General features: G+C 60.6%; 1 protein-coding gene across 4 annotated transcripts; it reads right to left on the bottom strand.

The window, feature by feature from the left end:
* Window positions 1–599: 599 nt before the first annotated feature.
* PHC2 (polyhomeotic homolog 2) lies at window positions 600–17,143 on the bottom strand. 4 transcript variants are annotated; one of them, XM_069874906.1, is made up of 15 exons: window positions 17,048–17,143; window positions 13,285–13,473; window positions 12,215–12,373; window positions 12,054–12,131; window positions 10,895–11,056; window positions 10,025–10,129; window positions 9,737–9,950; window positions 8,742–9,070; window positions 6,573–6,741; window positions 4,357–4,565; window positions 3,414–3,543; window positions 3,145–3,259; window positions 2,656–2,797; window positions 2,266–2,560; window positions 600–1,625 (listed from the first exon to the last, which is right to left on the bottom strand). In XM_069874906.1, the coding sequence occupies exons 2-15, from the start codon at window positions 13,426–13,428 to the stop codon at window positions 1,471–1,473; spliced, it is 2,406 nt and encodes an 801-aa protein (XP_069731007.1). In that variant the 5' UTR covers window positions 13,429–13,473; window positions 17,048–17,143; the 3' UTR covers window positions 600–1,470. The 4 variants fall into 4 exon arrangements, with proteins under 4 accessions (XP_069731007.1, XP_069731008.1, XP_069731010.1 ...); XM_069874907.1 differs by having other exon boundaries at window positions 2,266–2,515; XM_069874909.1 differs by lacking the exons at window positions 6,573–6,741; window positions 8,742–9,070; window positions 9,737–9,950; ... (4 more) ...; window positions 13,285–13,473; window positions 17,048–17,143 and adding an exon at window positions 5,764–5,887.
* Between the last annotated feature and the right edge of the window lie 1,176 nt (window positions 17,144–18,319).

Raw genomic sequence — 18,319 nt, 5'->3', positions numbered from 1 at the left:
AAAAAATTGAGGTTGGATGGAAAGGGAGGGAGGGAGCCCTGCAGGGACCTCCTGGGGGCGGTGGGGATTGGGGCAACACCACCAGCTCCAGGACCACCAGCCCTGGGGCCACCAGCTCCTGGACCACCAGCCATGGAGCCACCAGCCCTGGAGCCACCAGCCATGGAACCACCAGCCCTGGGGCCACCAGCTCCAGGACCACCAGCCCTGGGGCCACCAGCTCCAAGACCACTAGCCATGGAGCCACCAGCTCCAGGACCACCAGCCCTGAGGCCACCAGCTCCAGGGACCTGCCACTAGCTTTAGGGCCACCAACTCTGGGGACCCATGGCCAAGGGGGTCACCAGCTCCACGGAGCAGTCATTACCTCCAGGGCCACCTCACCAACAGGGGCACTAGCCCTGGGACCACCTCAGGAGGGCCACCACCTCCATGGACCTGGCAACCGTTCCATCTAGAGATGGGGGAGACCACCTGCTGGGCTTTGGGGTGACAAGAGGTGGGGAAGGTGACACCATCCCCACCCCCTGAAGTGTGTCCCCCCCACCAACCCTCAGTGGCTCCTGGGGATTTGGGAAAGAACTCAAGGGGACGGGGAGGAAGAGTTGGGGTCCCCCAACGTTTTTTCTTTTTCACTGTTTATTAAAAACAAACAAACAAAAAAAAAAACCCCAAAAAAACAGGAAAAGGGGGGGGGATCAGTGAGGGTTTTTTCCATTTTTTTTTTTTCCTTTCCTTTTCTTAAAAAGGCCGTGGTGGCCGGGAGGGGCAGAGGCTCCTTACCTGCCTGGGGGGGCCCAACCCCATCCTTCCCCCCCAACCCAAACCAGAGGGTGTGGGGGGCCTCCAGCCCTATGGGCAGCCCAAGATGAGCCCCCCCCACCACGGGGCTAGCACCCTGCTGGGGCTGGTAGCCCAAATCCCAGCTTGGAGTGGGCTGGGAAGGGGGCTAGTGGGGGCGGGGGTGCGACTCTTCCTATTGCCCCACTGTGGCTACCCTCCTCACAGGGTTGGTAGCCCAAATCCCAGCTTGGTGGGGGCTGGGGATGAGGGGGGGGATAACAATTATTCCTTTTCTCCCCTCCCTGCCCACCCCTAGGTGCCCCCCCCGGGGCTAACACCCCCCTGGGGCCGGTAGCCCAAACCCCAACTTCTCTGTGTGTGTGTGGGGGGGGGGCACGTTAAGGCAATCCTGCTTCGCCCTGCCGTTTCGGGGAGGGGGGGGACACACGGGGGAGATGCAGGGACCCCCCCCTCCTTCTCCCTGCTAGAAAAAGGGGGGGTTCCCCCATTTTTGGGGGGGACGCTATCACTACGGGCTATGTACAGACCCCGGGGGGGGCAACCCGGTGCTGGGTTGTGCTCAGAAGTGGCTCCCCTGCCCCCCCCAAACCCCCCCTTCCCCACAGATAAGGAGGAGGGGGGGTTAACCCAGGGGTGTTGTGTGTGTCCCCCCCTTTCCGCCCGGCTCTAGGAGTCCTTGAGCATGCTGATGCGGGCGTAGATCTTGAGGGCCGGCCCCAGTTTGATGTTCATGGTGCTCATGAGATGATCCTCCTTGAGCAGCAGCAGCGCCTGCCCGTCGATCTCCTGCGCCCGGAACTCCTCAGCGATCTCCTGGCAGCCTGCGGGGACGGGGCTGCGCTCACACCTCCCTCCTCCAAACCGAGCCCAGAAAATCATGGAATGGGGCGGAAGGGAGCTCCAAGTCTAATTAAGGTCCAACCCTCGGCCCTGGATCAAAGGTCCAAGCCCCATCCAACCTGGCCTTGAACGAAGCTGGGGAGGGGGCTGGAGAACTAGGATTATGAGGAGCTGGGGGTGTTTAGCCTGGAGAAGAGGAGGCTGAGGGGAGACCTCATTGCTCTCTCCAACTCCCTGAAAGGAGGTTGTGGAAAGGAGGGAGCTGGGCTCTTCTCCCAAGGGACAGGGGACAGGACAAGAGGGAATGGCCTCAAGCTCCACCAGGGGAGGTTCAGGCTGAATATTAGGAAAAAATTTTTCATGGAAAGGGTCCTTGGGCACTGTCAGAGGCTGCCCAGGGAGGGGGTTGAGTCCCCTTCCCTGGAGGGGTTTAAGGGACAGGTGGATGAGGTGCTGAGGGACATGGGTTAGTGATTGCTGGGAATGGTTGGACTCGATGATCCGGTGGGTCTCTTCCAACTTGGTTGTTCTATGATTCTATCTCCAGGGATGGAGCAGGCAGGACTTCTCTAGGCAACCTCCTCCCCCGCCAACCCAGCTCCATCAACAAATATTCCTCACCTGGAAGCGAACGGATGAACTCGTAGACGTCCTCCACGTTCCACTTGCTGGGCTCGCTGGGGAGGAAGCGGTGGCCGATGCTGGCCAAGTCGCGGACGTGGACGTCCGGCAGCTCCATCTCGCGCAGCTCCAGGTCGCGCTCGCCCTGCCGCCGGCGGGAGGTGGAGGAACTCGCCGAGATCGGGGAGAGGGGCTCCTCGTAGCTCGAATTATCCGAACAACGACTCGAATCCTCTTGGCTGTGGTTGAGCTGCAACGACGCCGTCATGGAACCCGGCGGGAGAGAAACCGGCGGCTGCGGGACGGAGCAGCGCCGGCCTCAGAGCCCACCCGTGTCCGCAGGGGATTTGGGATTTCGGGATGAAACCCACCCCGGTTCCCCGCCCTCACCTGCTTCTTGGTGTCTTTGCTGAGGGGGGGCAGCGTCCCCTTGCAGGTGCGACGGCGGTTGTGGGGCGGCCCCCCAGGTTTTTGCAGTTTGCTGCGATCGGGGTGGAATAAACCCACCCGCTTGGTGCAGCCCACGTTGTACCTGGGGGAAAAGGGGGGACGGAGACTGGGAGGAGGGCTTGGAGACTGGGAGGAGGGCTTGGGGTGAAGGCCTGGATGCTGGGAAGGGAAAGAGGGAGGGTGGGAGCTTGGATATTGGGAGAGGGAATAAGTGAGGGGGGCTGGAAACTGGGAGTAGGGAAGAGAGTGAGGGAGAGGGGACACATACTGGGAAAAGGGTTGGATACTGGAAGAGGAAAAGGGGTGAGGGAGGTGGGGATGGATCCTATGGGAAGGGAAGGGGTGAGGATAGTGGGAAGAGGAGCTGGATGCTGCGGGGAGAGAACGGGGTACGGCTCCTCCCTGGCGCGGCGGGGGCGCCGGGGTTACCTCTTGGCGCAGGCCATGGAGCAGAAGCGCTTGGAGCGCTTGAATTTGTAAGCGAAGTCGACGCGGCCGCAAAGCTCACACTTCAGTTTGGGGGGGTTCCCCTCCTCTTTGGATTCTGGGGGGCGCGCGGGGACACCCAGAGAGAGAAACGCAACCAGCTCAGCCGCGTTGGACCCCAAAAACACCTCGCGGGGCTTCGGTTTTTGGGGGAAGAGGGGGCGGGGGGGGTTGTCCTAAGAGGAGGAGGATTTCGGGGGGCCGGGCGCTACCTTGTAAATAGGGCTCCTCCATCTCCGAGTCGGTGGTGGTCGTGTTGTCCTGCTGCGGGAGTTTCTCCGCCAGGAGCTCCTGCGCATACTTCTTCTTCAGGTTCCCCACCAGCAGCGAGGAGCGCCCCACCTGCACCGCCAAAAACACCCGTGGGTGCCCCCAGCCCCCCAAAAAATCCACCCCCCAGGTGGGGTCCCCCCAGGTCCCCCTCCTCCACTACGAAGCTTCTCCTCCAACTCAAATACAAGCAGGACGCCGACGTACACAGCGTGGGCCATCGTTAGGTTTCAGAGTGAACGTCTCACAGATTGTTTGGCTGAGGGTCGCGTCCACCCTGCTCCCCTCCCCGTGATTTTCGGAGGGCCCCAAGGTGGGGCGACCCCCCTAAAGTTGAAGTAAGAGGCTGCCAGCATGTACCGGCAAGAAAACCATCATCAGGTTTCAGAGTGAAGACCCCGCAAGCCACTTTGCTGAGGATTGTGCCCCCCCTACTCCCCTCCCCGTGAGTTTCTGAGCCCCCAAGGGGGGTGAAACCCCCAGAGTTGGCACATGGGGCTCTGGGTCCCGTGTATGGGTGGGAAAACCATCATTAGGTTTCAGAGTGAACGCCCCACAAGCCGCTTTGCTGAGGATTGTGCCCACTCTACTCCCCTTCCCACCACTTTCTGAGCCCCCCAAGGTGAGGTAACACCCCCAAAGTTGGCACACGGGGTTCTGGGTCCCATGTACAGGTGTGAAAACCATCATTAGGTTTCAGAGTGAACGCCCCAAAAGGCTGCTCTGAGCCTCCCCAAGAAGGGGCAACACCCCTCGAGTCGACATAAAAGCAGGAAAACCAGCAGTAGGTGCCCCCCACCTCCCTCTAAAAATCCCCTTTCCCCCCCCGCCAAGCCAGGCCCTGTGGGAAGCAGGTCGGCGGATCCGGTTGGCGGATAACGTTACCGGGAACGGTTCTGCCCCTTCCTGGATGACGAAGCCCTCGATGACGTGGGTGAGGATTTGGGGTTTCACGATGGCCTGGGGCGGTTTGTTCTCACCATTGTGGGGGGCGGCGGCGACGCTGGAGGCAGAGGTGCCGGTGCCCGAGGTCATGCCGGGAGCGCTGGCCAGGGCCGCCGCGGGCTGCGCATGAAGGCGGTCGGCGGGCGGCTCTGCGGGAAAGGGAACGGGCCCGGGCGGTGACGCCGGCGGTGACGCCAAGGCCCCAATTATCATACAGCTGGCGGAACCCAGCGGCAGCTGCCGCCGCTCCCAGTACCGCCCAGTAAAGGCCCCGCCGGGACCCCCCAAAGCCGGAGTTGGCGGGGGGGAAACGACAAAACCAGCCCCAGCTCCCCCAGTATAACCCAAAGACGAGCTCAGCTCCACCAGTACGGCCTGAATACACCCCCTCTAAGTCTCTGATACAGCCCCATCCACCCCAGTAAGGTCCCAGTGCAGCCCCAATATGGCCCCCTCTTCCCCAGTACGGACCAGTAAGCCCTCATCTATCCCAGAACAGCTCCTTCTCTCCCAGTAAGGCCTCAATATGACCTCATCTCTCCCAGAACAGACCAGTAAGCCGTTGTCTATCCCAGAACAGCTCCTTCTCTCCCAGTAAGGCCTCAATATGGTCCCATCTCACCCAGTACAGCTCCTTTCCTCCCAGTAAGGTCTCAATAAGGCCCCATCTCTCCCAATAAGCCCTCATCTATCCCAGAACAGCTCCTGCTCTCCCAGTAAGGCCTCAATATGGCCCCATCTTGCCCAGTACAGCTCTTTCTCTCCCAGTAAGGTCTCAGTAAGGCCCCATCTCTCCCAGTATGTCCTCATCTACCCCAGTACAGCACCTTCTCTTCCAGTAAGACCTCAATAAGGCCCCATCCTTCCCAGTACAGACCAGTAAGCCCTCGTCTACCCCAGTACAGCTCTTTCTCTCCCGGTAAAGCCGCTATAAAGCCCCATCTGTCCCAGTAAGCCCTCGTTTATCCCAGTAAAGCCTCAATAAGGCCCCATCTCGCCCAGTACGAACCAGTAAGCCCTCGTTTACCCCAGTACAGCTCCTTCTCTCCCAGCAAGGCCTCAACAAGGCCCCATCTCGTCCAGCACAGACGAGCGGGGCCCCAATACGCCCACACGTCTCCCGGTAAGGCCCCGGTAGGGCCCCTCGCGGCCGAGCCGGTGGCGGCGGGGCCTTTGTGCGGCTCGGGCTCCCCCCCCCCGCCCCTACCTGCGGCCGGGCCGAGGCTGCGGGGCCGTGGCGGGGGCGGGCGGGGGCGGATGCGGAAGTGAGGTCAGAGCCCGCCGGGCCGGGCCGGGCCGGGCCGGGCCCCAGCGGGGCGGGTGCGGGCGGTGCCGGGCCGCACTCACCGGCGGGGCTGGGCGGTCACGGCCCCATGGCGCGGACAAAGGCGGCGGTGGCGGCGGAGGCAGCGGGGACAAAGGCGGCGGCGGCGGCAGCGGGGACGGGCGGGGCCTGGCGGCGGCCGCGCCCCCCGCCCCGCGCCATTGGCTGCCGTAAAGGCGGCGTGACGTAAAAGGGGCGCGGCCAGAGTGACGTAAAAGGGGGCGTGGCCCCGACGCGCCCCCCGCGGGGAGGAGGGGGCGTGGCCACGGCAAGGAGACGTCGGCTGGGACGATGGGGGCGTGGCCTAAAGGAAGAACCTGCAGGCTGGGGCTATGGGGGCGTGGCCTCAGCGAAGGGTCCGTAGGCTGGGACGATGGGGGGCGTGGCCTCAAGGAAGCAGCTACAGGCTGGGATGAGGGGGCGTGGCTTCAGTGAGTGGGCGTGGCCTCAGGAAGGAGTCCAGGATGAAGTGGTGGGCGTGGCCTCAGGGGCTGTTGCGATGGGGGCGTGGCCTAGGGGCAAGGTCCGCAGGCTGGGGCTATGCGGGGGCGTGGCCTCAGCGAGTGGGCGTGGCCTCGAAGCAAGGGGCGGGGCTTCAACGTGGGGGCGTGGCCTCAGCGAAGGGGGCGTGGCCTCCCGCCCAGCACCTGCCACAGCCCCACAGGTGCGAAGCCGAGGGCACAGGGCCCCCCTAAGCAAAGCTTTTGGTCCCTCCCCATGCCACATCTCCCTGTGGCACCCCATGTTTCCCCCACCTCTCCCCCCCGTGCCTCAGTTTCCCCCCTCCCCGTGCCCTATGGAGGTGTCAGGGCTGTGTTGGAGCGGGGCTTACCGTGGCCGGGGGTCCGCTCGCCCTCGGGGGTGCCGGGGCCCGGGGGGGCGGCGGTGGTGGCGGGCGGCGAGAGGGCGGGGGGCTGCGTCGGGGTGGCGGGCGGGCTGTCGGCGCTCCTCGGGGCGGGCAGCGGGTCGCGGCGGGCGCCCTCGGGGACCCCCAGCGGGGGCTGCGGTCAGGGGTGCAGGGGGTCAACGCGGAGGGGAGGGGGGAGGGTTGGCACCCAGCGGGGGCATGCGGGGCGCGAGCATGCACGGAGCTGGCACACGCGGGGGGCCTGGAGCAGGCTGGCACGCGCACACGTACGTCTCACCCATTCGTGTTTGCACACGCGCGTGTGATCAGGGAGGCGTGTTTGCACATGCACGGATCAGACACATGGAGCCCGCATGCATGGATCCAGTACAGAGGCATGTGTAGGGATCTAGCACGTGTGCATGGATCACACACATGCACAGATCAGACTTGGGGCTTAAGCTCATGTATAGACATGTAAACATGCGTGTGCATGGATCACACATGCACAGATCAGATTAAGGGCTCAAGCTCACGTACACACCTGTACACACACATGTGCATGGATCACACACATGCACAGATCAGATTTGGGGCTCAAGGTCATGCACACAAGCGTGTGCATGGATCACACACATGCACAGAGCAGATTAAGGGCTCAAGCTCATGTACACATGCGTGTGCACAGATCACACACATGCACAGAGCAGATTTGGGGCTGAAGCTCACATACACGTGTGTGCATGGATCACACACATGCAGAGATCAGATTTGGGGCTCAAGCTCACGCAGACACGTGTGTGCACGGATCACACACATGCACAGATCAGATTTGGGGCTCAAGCTCATGTACACATGCGTGTGCATGGATCACACACATGCACAGAGCAGATTTGGGGCTCAAGCTCATGTAGACACAGGTGTGCATGGATCACACGCATGCACAGGTCAGATTTGGGGCTCAAGCTCATGTACACAAGCGTGTGCATGGATCACACACCTGCCCAGATCAGATTAAGGGCTCAAGCTCACATACACACATGTACACAAGCATGTGCATGGATCACACACATGCAGAGATCAGATTTGGGGCTCAAGCTCACGCAGACACGTGTGTGCACGGATCACACACATGCACAGAGCAGATTTGGGGCTCAAGCTCACGCAGACACGTGTGTGCATGGATCACACATGCACAGATCAGACTTGGGGCTCAAGCTCATGCAGACACGTGTGTGCACGGATCACACACATGCATAGAGCAGATTTGGGGCTCAAGCTCATGTACACATGCATGTGCATGGATCACATGCACAGATCAGACTTGGGGCTCAAGCTCAAGCAGACACGTGTGTGCATGGATCACACACACGCAGAGATCAGATTTGGGGCTCAAGCTCATATACACATACGTGTGCATGGATCACACACATGCACAGAGCAGATGAGGATGCATGGATGAGGAAAAGCTGTGTGCACAGGGGGAGCCAGTCTAGGCACATGGATCACACCCGGAGGAATAAAACATGCAAGCAACATGCCCATATGCACAGGTCTGACACAAAAAGGGGTCAGACATGCATGGAAGGAGCACACGTGTGGGCTCAGGATACACACACATGTGCCTGCATTGCACGGGGATCAATCCACATGCCTGGATCAGGGGCACACAGGGACATGCATCCGCATTCCATGCGGATGCATGTCCCTGTGTGCCCCTGATCCAGGCAGGTGGGTCAGGCATGCAGGGCTCAAGCCCACCTGCACAGGTGTGTGGATCCAGGACAGGTGCATATGCCTGGGACACACCTACACACACATACACACATGCATGGATAAGATGAAGAACACGTGCACACACGCACGTGGATGCAGCCCGAGTATGCGCACACACACAGGGATTAAGCACACCTGGAGCAGGTAGATAACTGCATGCAGACACACAGAGATCGAGCAGGTGTGCAGGGAGCGAGCACATCTGCACACATCTGTACACACACACCCCTACACGCACCCATGCGTGCTAGGCTCGAGCACACACGTGTGCACAGATCAGCTCCCCCAGGCCCTCCCCGCTCCCTCCTCCTCCCCACCCACCCCAGATGCCCCCCAGCCCCCCCCAAACCCGTTCTGGGGGGCTGGGGTGCCCCTCACCGTGGCGCCGGTGGGTTGCAGCTGTAGGATGACGGCGGAGGCGTGCTGGAACTTTCGGGGGGCAGCGTGGCAGCCGGAGTGGCCATTGGGGGGGCCGCCCTCGCCGCCTGCTCCTTGGGGGACACCTGCTTTGGGTTGGGGAGCCGGGCCAGGGCTGGCGGGGGGCAGGGGTTGGAGTTGGGGGGCGGCAGGGGGGCCCGGGGGGGGCTGCCCGCGGGGTGCCAGCTGCTGCTGCTGCTGTTGCTGGATGACGAACTGCTGCTGCGGCTGCATCGGCTTCGGCGGCTGCTGCTGCTGCAGGAACTGCGGGGGCTGCAGCGGGGCATAGGCTGCGGGGACAGCGACGGGGGACAGGGACGCCCCCATCCTTGTCACCAGCATCTCAGCCCCCAGTGGACTCCACACCCCTCGAATCGCCACCCCCTCGCTCCACCATGAGGCTGCTCCTCAAAACCCAAAGACAAGCAGAGGATGCTTGACACAGTGTGCCATCATTAGGTTTCAGAGTGAACACCTCATAGGTTGCTTTGCTGATGGCTGCGCCCACCCTGCTCCCCTCACCCTTGACTTTGAGCCCCCAAATTGGGGGTGACACAACCTTGAAGTTGCCATATGGGGCTGCCAGCACATATAGGCAAGAAAACCATCATTAGGTTTCAGAGTGAACATCTCTCAGGCTGCTAGGTAGAGGGCTGCACCCACCCTGCTCCCCTCACCCTTGACTTTGAGCCCCCAAATCGGGGGTGATACGACCTAGAAGTTGCCAGATGGGGTTGCCAGCACACAGAGGCAAGAAAACCATCATTAGGTTTCAGAGTGAACACCTCTCAGGCTGCTTTGCTGCCCTCCCCGTGACTTTCTGAGCCCCCCCAAACTGGGGGCGACACCCCTGAAGTCAGCGTACGGGGCTGTGGGCCCCACGTACAGGCGAGAAAACCATCATTAGGTTTCAGAGTGAACACCCGACCCACCCCGCAACTCCTCCAGCACCTTACCTGGGGTGACGAGCGGGTGGGCGGAAGCAGGGGCGGTGGCGCGGGCCAGGGGGTGAGATCGGGCCTCGAGACCCTCGGCTTTTTTGAGGTGCTCGGCAGGGGGGTCGGGTGGGGGCCCCCGGGGAGGGCCGGCCCGGGGTGGGGCACCCCCAGGGGGCTTCATGGCCAGGGTGGGGAGGTGGGGGCCGGCGGGGCGCAGGGCCAGGCTGTGCACCTGCAACGGCAGCGGGTCAGGGGGGGCGAGGGGAGGGGGGTTTTGGGGGGGACCGGGGGTGTGGGGGGACTCACCTGGGGGGTGCTGGGGGGTGGGGCAGGCGGTGGGGCCGGTGGCGGAGCAGGCGCAGGGCTCTCGGGGCGCACAGCACTGACGGGGCCCGTGGGCGTGAAGATGAGCTGGGGGGGCACAGAGAGGGGGTGCTCAGCCCCACAGGAGGGTTGGGGGCACCCCTTCTCTCCCCACCCCAGAATATCTATGGGTGCAGACCACTCCTTGAATCCTGGGGTCAGTTCTGGGCCCCTCACCACAAGAAGGATGTTGAGGCTCTGGAGCGAGTCCAGAGAAGAGCAACGAAGCTGGTGAGGGGGCTGGAGAACAAGAGGAGCGGCTGAGAGAGCTGGGGGTGTTTATCCTGGAGAAGAGGAGGCTGAGGGGAGACCTCATTGCTCTCTCCAACTCCCTGAAAGGAGGTTGTGGAGAGGAGGGAGCTGGGCTCTTCTCCCAAGGGACAGGGGACAGGACGAGAGGGAATGGCCTCAAGCTCCACCAGGGGAGGTTCAGGCTGAACATCAGGAAAAAAAGTATTTCCCAGAAAGGGTCATTGGTCCCTGTCAGAGGCTGCCCAGGGAGGGGGTTGAGTCCCCTTCCCTGGAGGGGTTTAAGGGACGGGTGGATGAGGTGCTGAGGGACATGGTTTAGTGATTGATGGGAATGGTTGGACTCGACGATCCGGTGGGTCTTTTCCAACCTGGTGATTCTATGACTCCATGATTCTGGGTGAGGTGCAAGGGATGGGCACCCCATGGATTGCGGCCGCCCCACAGCTAGATGACAGGCACCCATGGCTACCTCCTGGCTAATCAATGTGCGCCCCGTGGATCCCAGCAGCCCCACAGCGCTGTGGGGCAGGATCCTGGGGGAGATGATGGCCCCTCTCTTACCATCTGTGCCCGCAGGTACATCTGGGCCTGGCTGGCAGTGAGGGCAGGTGAGGTGGCGTTGCCCAGCAGCACCGCCTGCTGCGCGATGCCCGAGGCACCAGGAGTGACGCTCTGCGCCCGGTTCAGCAGCTGCGCGGCCGCTGGAGATGTTGCCAGGTTTATCTGCAAGAGGATGGCAGGAGAAGGTTGCCCAGAGAAGCTGGGACAACCCCATCCCTGGAGGGGTTCAAGGCCAGGTTGGATGGGGCTCAGAGCAACCTGATTCAGCTGGAGGCATCCCTGCCCATGGCAGGGGTGGGACTGGATGGACTTTGAGGTCCTTTCCAACCCAAACCATCCTGTGATTCTATGGAATGACCAAGCAAAGTCATGCTGGGCTTCAAAACAAGTCCAAATCCTCTATTAATTAGCAGCAACACTCCATCCCTGCTCAAGAAAATGGCCTGTATGTAAAGTTGAGTGGCTTTTCCAGCAAAACATCTCCCTGGGAGACACCCAGCAGCTGGGCAAGGGCTTTGTGAAGCATCTCCAGCAGAGCCAAAGCATCAACATGCATCCTTGGCCATGGTGAGGAGCACAGGGAAGAGACACTGAATTGCTGCTCCCTGCACACACATGGGGATAAACACCCTGTATCTGCAGAAGTCACATCTCCATTCGCTCCACCAAACAATCAAAGGGATTTTAGCTTTCCCAGACTGCTTCCCAGCTGTACAGGGCAACCTTCCCTGAGAGTTGGGGTTGTTCAGCCTCGAGAAGAAAAGTCTCCAGGGAGACCTTAGAGCAGCCACCAGTACTGAAAGGGGCTCCAGGAAAGCTGGGGAGGGGCTCTTGATCAGGGAGTGCAGGGAGAGGATGAGGGGAACGGTTTTAGCTGAAAGAGGGGAGATTGAGATGAGATCTTGGGGAGAAATGTTTTCCTGTGAGGGTGGGGAGGCCCTGGCCCAGGTTGCCCAGAGCAGGGGTGGCTGCCCCAACCCTGGAGGGTTCAAGGCCAGGTTGGATGGGGCTTGGAGCCCCTGATCCAGTGGGAGGTGTCCCTGCCCATGGCAGGGGTGGGACTGGATGGGCTTTGAGGTCCCTGCCAACCCAAACCATTCCACAACTTTCTCAGAAGACTGGGAAAGGCATCTGGATGCCAGAGTGGACAGAGACTCACCGTGGGCTGCTGTGCCGGCGCTGGCTGAGTCCCGTTCCCACCTGAAGAGCCACTTTGCCTGTTGGCCGCCAGGCTTGCCTTGTGGGGGATAAAGAAGAGCCAAGCTTGAGCCGTCGTCCCACAGCGCAGCGCCCATGGGTGCCCCGGGACGATGTCTGTACCTGCTGCACGGCCGCCAGGCTCTGGAGCTGCGCGCTGGTGAGGTGCTGCTGCTGTAGCGCTGCCGTCTGCAGCATCAGGTGCTGCTGCTGCGCCGCATACATCTGCTGCAGGTACTGCGCCGCCGTGTTGGGCTGCCGGTGCAGCGCTTGCTGGATCACCTTTTGGGGGCAAAAGCACATGGAATGAATCAGAGAATCATTTCTTCACCACAAGAAGGGTGTTGAGGCTCTGGAGCGAGTCCAGAGAAGAGCAACGAAGCTGGGAAGGGGCTGGAGAACAAGAGGAGCGTCTGACAGAGCTGGGGGTGTTTATCCTGGAGAAGAGGAGGCTGAGGGGAGACCTCATTGCTCTCTCCAACTCCCTGAGAGGAGATTGTGGAGAGGAGGGAGCTCGGCTCTTCTCCCAAGGGACAGGGGACAGGACGAGAGGGAATGGCCTCAAGCTCCACCAGGGGAGGGTCAGGCTGGACATTAGGAAAAAATGTTTCACAGAAAGGGTCATTGGTCCCTGGCAGAGGCTGCCCAGGGAGGGGGTTGAGTCACCTTCCCTGGAGGGGTTTAAGAGACGGGTGGATGAGGTGCTGAGGGACATGGGTTAGTGTTTGATAGGAATGGTTGGACTCAATGATCCGGTGGGTCTCTTCCAACCTGGTTATTCTATGATTTGGGTTGGACAGGCCTTCAAAGCCCATGCAGTTCCAACCCTTTGCCATGAGCAGGGACACCTCCCACTGGATCAGGGGCTCCAAGCCCCATCCAACCTGGCCTTGAACCCCTCCAGGGATGGGTCAGCCACCACTGCTCTGGGCAACCTGAAGAATTTCATTGTGAAGAATTTCATTGTGAAGAATTTCATTGTGAAGAATTTCTTCCTAATTTCTAGTCCCCTCTCCAATTTAAAGCCATTCCCCTCATCCTGGGCATCCCCCGGCTGAACTCCAGGTTTAGTGTTTGATAGGAATGGTTGGACTCCATGATCCAGTGGGTCTTTTCCAACCTGGTGATTCTACGATTGTATGATTCCAACCCCAACACGTCACCCCCAAGCCACCAGCCCCACAATCTCACACCTGGACGGTCTGGCGGTCGGGGATGCCGCTGTAGACGGAGATTTGAGGCGCAGGGGGGCGAGCGGTGCCGGTGCTGCTGGGCGTTGTGGCGGTGCCGCCGGCGCTGCTGGAAGGTGGAGGTGCCGGGAGCTGCTCGTTCTCCATGGTGCTTCGCCTGGGAGCTGTGAGGTGGCAGGGGTCAGGCTAGAGCTGGAAGGGGAGAAAAGAAAGGTGAGGGGAAGCAGCCAGTGGCAGCCAAAGGTGGCACTTGCTGTCAGCTCTGAGTCTCGGCACAGATGCCAGCGCCAATGGACATATCGCATCTCACCCTGGTGTGGCTGGGGTGGGATAAAACCCCTCAAACCCACCTGTTTGAAAGTATCTCCCACCCCAGGGTGCACCCAGTTGCAGAGGGGGGAATTGCTGCCTGTGAGCCCCTGGTATCGACAGAGTGAGGGGAGGAGGAGGAGGGTGGGACGGAGGAAGGAGGGCACGAGGCCCCGTGGCTGCACCTCTAAGGGGTCCCTGCAGACTGGAAGGAAAGGAGAGATGAGAATAAGGATGCAGGGACAGACAGAAAGAGGAAAGGGACAAGGACAGACGGAGCGCGGGAGATGGAGAAAAGGAAGGAAGGATGGAATGTGGGACGGAGAAAAGGAAGGAAGGACAGAGCACGGGATGGAGAAAAGGACGGACGGAGCGAGAGATGATTGGAAAGAGAGACAAAGGTAAGGGGGCAGGTACAGACAGAAGAAGGGACAGAGGGATGGAGATAAAGCCAGCCAGACAGACAGAGGGACAGAGAAAAGGAGGAAAGGGATGAAGGGACAGAAGGAAATGAAGGAAGGGGAGAAGGGGAGTAGGAAAGGGACAAAGGAGAAGAGGGGAGGACAGAAGAAAGTAGGAAAGAGTTATAAGGAAGCAGAGGGCACAAGGGAGGGAGGGAGGGAAAGATGGACAGAAGAGGGAAAGGACAGACAGAAGGATAGAGAAGAGTAGGAAAGGGATGAAAGGAAGGATGGAGGACAAGAAGGAAAGGATGCACAGAAGGACATGAAGGAAGAGGGAGGAAGGACAGAAGGAAAGGAAAGGACCAAGGAAGGAAGGGAGGGAAGGACACACGGCCAGATGGAAGAAAAGGGAGGGACCAAGGGATGGTTGGAAGGATGGACATACGGGAGGGAGGAAAGATGGACAGAGGGAAAGAGATGGAGGGAAGGACAGACAGAAGGAATGCTGGATGGATGTAGGGGAAGAACGTAGGAAGAGAGGACGGCCAGAAGAAAGGGATGAAGAGAAGGAAAGACAGAGGGAAGGACAGGGAAAGGAAGAAGAGGGACAAAGTGATGGAAGGAAGGGAACGGATGGGAGGACAGACGATGGGAAGAGGACAGGGATAGAGTGACGGATTCTGTGGGGCTGCAGGAAGGTTTGTGAGCGCTGCCACCTTAACTGCTGTGACCATGGTGGCCTCATGAGGCTGCAAGGTCACCGACAGCCAACAACGGGCCACCAGACCATCACACCTCTGGCCACCTGTCGTGACATTCAGCCCTACCGAGCCCCTGACACTCCTTGTCCCTTGTCTGTCCATCAGCACGTGTCCACCATGAGCCAGAGGAATTCTGGGAAGCACTTTTCACCTACCAAGCAGCCATGGACCATTTTCCCACCCCCTCCCCCACAAAAAGAGCTTGGAGATATGAGGATGACATGAGGCCACACCAACCCCATCCAGATTCAAAATTCCCCCAGGGGGAGCCCAGGCTCCACCTGCTTGAGGCCCAAGCTTCTCCATCCTCACCAGCACCAAAGCCCCGTGGATTTTGGGGTGTCAAATGAGGGCACTTTGCTTTTTGAGGTACAGGTGACCTGCCAAGCCACTTCCAACCCTTACAGACTCCCCAAAAACCCTACTAAATCCAGACAAAATAATAAAAGGGGATGAATTCATGAAGCACCATGGGTGGAGGGCGTGGGGGGATCCCAGAGCTGGCACAGGGAATAGCTGTGGAGCTGGAACCCCACAAACTGAGCCCAAAATGGGGAGAGGAATCATCACAAAGGCGGAAGAAAATGGGGGAGGATACAACAGAAAGGGGGTGCAAAGTTGAGGGGGGAAATGGGGATAGGAGAGAGGGTGGTGGGTACAATAAAGAGGAGATGGGATACAATAGGGAGCAGTGGAACTTAATAATGGGGGGGACATCATAATAAAGGGGTGCAAGATGACAGTGAGGGGTGGGGAGCAGTAGTGGGGGGTGGGATATGATGGTAAGCAGGAAAAAAATGACAATGGTGGGTGGATAATAATAATAAGGGGGTATAAAAGCAGAGAGGGCTGAAAAAAACAATGGTGGGAGTGAGATAGGGTGAAAAACAGTAATAAGGGGGGGCAAAATGAGAGGGAGGATAAAAATAATGGTGCTGGGGGGTGGGAAATAGGCAAAGGGGTGGGATAGGAGGGTAAGAAGTGATTTATGAGAGTGGGGAGCAATAATAAGGGGGTGCAAGATGATGGTGGGAGGTGGGGAAGGAGGAGAGGGCAGTGATATATGACAGCAAGAGTGGAGAGAAATAATAAGGTGGGTGCAAAATCAGGGGGGCAAGATGGTTGTGGGGGGGATGTGGTGATGGTGGGGTGAGCTGGGGGTGGGATAGGAGGGTAAGAAGGGAAATATGATGGGGGGTGGGAAATAATAATAATCTGAAGAGGGGGTGCAAGACTGTGGTGGAGGGGGGATATGGTGGGGGCATGGAAAGCACTGCTGAGGGGTGGGATAGGAGAAAGGGGGGGTGGGAGAGAGGGTAAGCAGTGGTAAATGATAGCACGGGGGGTGAGGATCATTAACAAGGGGGTGCGAGATGGTGATAAGGGGTGGGATGGGAAGGAGGGAATGGGAGATGGGAGGGAGGGAAGGAAATATGACAGTGGGGGGGGAAATAAAGAGGTGCAAAAACAGAGGCAGGGTGCAAGATGGTGTCAAGGGATGGGATAGGATGGTAAACAAGGACATATGATAGTGTCGGGGGTGAGGACTGTTAATAAAGAGGTGTGAGACCATGGCAAGGGTTGGGATGTGAGGAGGAGATGAGGGATGGGAAGAGGGATGGGAAGAGGGATGGGAAGAGGGATGGGAAGAGGGATGGGAAGAGGGATGGGAAGAGGGATGGGAAGAGGGATGGGAAGAGGGATGGGAAGAGGGATGGGAAGAGGGATGGGAAGAGGGATGGGAAGAGGGATGGGAAGAGGGATGGGAAGAGGGATGGGAAGAGGGATGGGAAGAGGGATGGGAAGAGGGATGGGAAGAGGGATGGGAAGAGGGATGGGAAGAGGGATGGGAAGAGGGATGGGAAGAGGGATGGGAAGAGGGATGGGAAGAAATATGACAGCGGGGAATCACAATAAAGGGTCACAAAATCAGAGGGGTGGGGGGTGGAAGATGCTGGTGAGGGGGGCGGGTGAGGAGGGATAGGAGGGTAATCGGGGCTGCGTGACAGCGTGTGGAGCAATAACAAGGGGGGGCAGAAGCAGAGAGGAGGCGCAGAGGATGGGGAGGGGGCCGGAGGGAACGGTGAGAGTGGGATAGGGAAGGAAAAAAGGATAAAGGAGAGCAGGGTGGGGGGGTAGGTAAACTGAGGCAGGACGGTCGCAGGGCGCATGCGCGGTCCCCCCCTTCCCCTCAATTAACACCCCCCCCCTCCCCTCAATTAAACCCCCCTCACACCCAGGCCCCGGCCCGGCCCAGACAAAGCGGCGCGGCCCAGCGAGGCGAGGCGGTACCTGCGGGCCGGGGGGAGCCGGGCAGGGCCACCATGGCGGGGAGGGAGCCGGGCGGGGGGTCCCGGGGCCGACACCGGGCCCGGCGCTCGCTGCTCCCTCCGGCGGCGGCGGCGGCGCGCGCCCCGCTGCCACCGCTCATTTGCATGCCGCCGCGCGTCACGTGACGCGCCGCAGCCAATCAGAGCCCGGGAACGGCCTTCCCCCCTCACCCCGCCCATCGGCGGGCACGCCCACCGCGCGTCACGTGACGCACAGCAGCCAATCAGAGCTCGGATGAGGCCCGCGGGCGGGCACGCCCGCCGAGTATTTGCATGCAGCCTCGCGTCACGTGACACGACGCAGCCAATCAGAGCTCGGATAAGGCTCCACGGCGGGCACGCCCACCGCTCATTTGCATACCGCCGCGCGTCACGTGATACAGCGCAGCCAATCAGCGCCCGGGTGCGGCCCCGCGGCGGGCACGCCCACCGCTCATTTGCATACCGCCGCGTGTCACGTGACACACCGCAGCCAATCAGCGTTCGTCTCCGCCCCAGGACGGGGGACGCGCCTACATTACAGCTGCATGGCGCCGCGCGTCACGTGACGCACCGCGGCCAATCGCAAAGAGTCTCCGCCCCCCCGGGGAGGACGCGCCCGCCTCTTATTTCCATGAGGCCGCGCGTCACGTGACGCGCAGCGACCAATCAGCACTCGGCTCCGCCCCACAGGCCACGCCCACCGCGCCGCGGGTGCCATGGCAACGGGAGGGGAGGGGGGAGGAGGGAGATGGGGGGACACTGGGGAAACTGGGAGAGCTGTGGGGGAACTGGGGGTGCTGGAGGTCCCTGAGGGAGCTGGAAGGGCTATGAGGGGAACTGGAAGACGCTGGAGCGGGTGTCTGTGAGGGTACTGGGGGGCACTGGGGAGGCTGGGGGGCACTGGGAGGGCTGACAGGGCTGTGGTGGAACTGGAAGGAGCTGCAAGGGTTATGGGGGGGCACTGGGTGGTCTGGGGAGGGGTATGGGGGATCCCAGAGGAGCCTGGGGGGGCGCTGAGTGGGTACTGGGAGGTACTAGGGGGCACTGAGAAGGTACTGGGAGGTACTGGGGGGCTCTGAGTGGGTACTGGGAGGTAGTAGGGGGCACTGAGAGGGTACTGGGAGGTACTGGGGGGCTCTGAGTGGGTACTGGGAGGTACTGGGTGGCTCTGAGGGGGTCAGGGGCCTCTAGGAGTACTGGGGAGATCGCGGGGTACTGGGGGCCTCCGAGAGGGTACTGAGGGGCACCAAGG

This window comes from Phaenicophaeus curvirostris, chromosome 22 (assembly GCF_032191515.1).
Source record: "Phaenicophaeus curvirostris isolate KB17595 chromosome 22, BPBGC_Pcur_1.0, whole genome shotgun sequence".
Taxonomy (NCBI): Eukaryota; Metazoa; Chordata; class Aves; order Cuculiformes; family Cuculidae; genus Phaenicophaeus; species Phaenicophaeus curvirostris.
The sequence above is the reverse complement of the archived record's forward strand: the minus strand, read 5'-3'. Positions and strand labels throughout refer to the sequence as shown.

Bases quoted from the DNA above. Each gene is read 5' to 3' on its own strand.
- PHC2 (XM_069874906.1), bottom strand. From the start codon at position 13,428: ATGGAGAACGAGCAGCTCCCGGCACCTCCACCTTCCAGCAGCGCCGGC. The intron at 9,951-10,024 runs GTGAGTCCCCCC...CTGCCGTTGCAG, and splicing joins CACCCCCCAGCACCCCCCAG to GTGCACAGCCTGGCCCTGCG. The intron at 4,566-6,572 runs GTAAGCCCCGCT...CCTTTCCCGCAG, and splicing joins CGAGCGGACCCCCGGCCACG to AGCCGCCCGCCGACCGCCTT.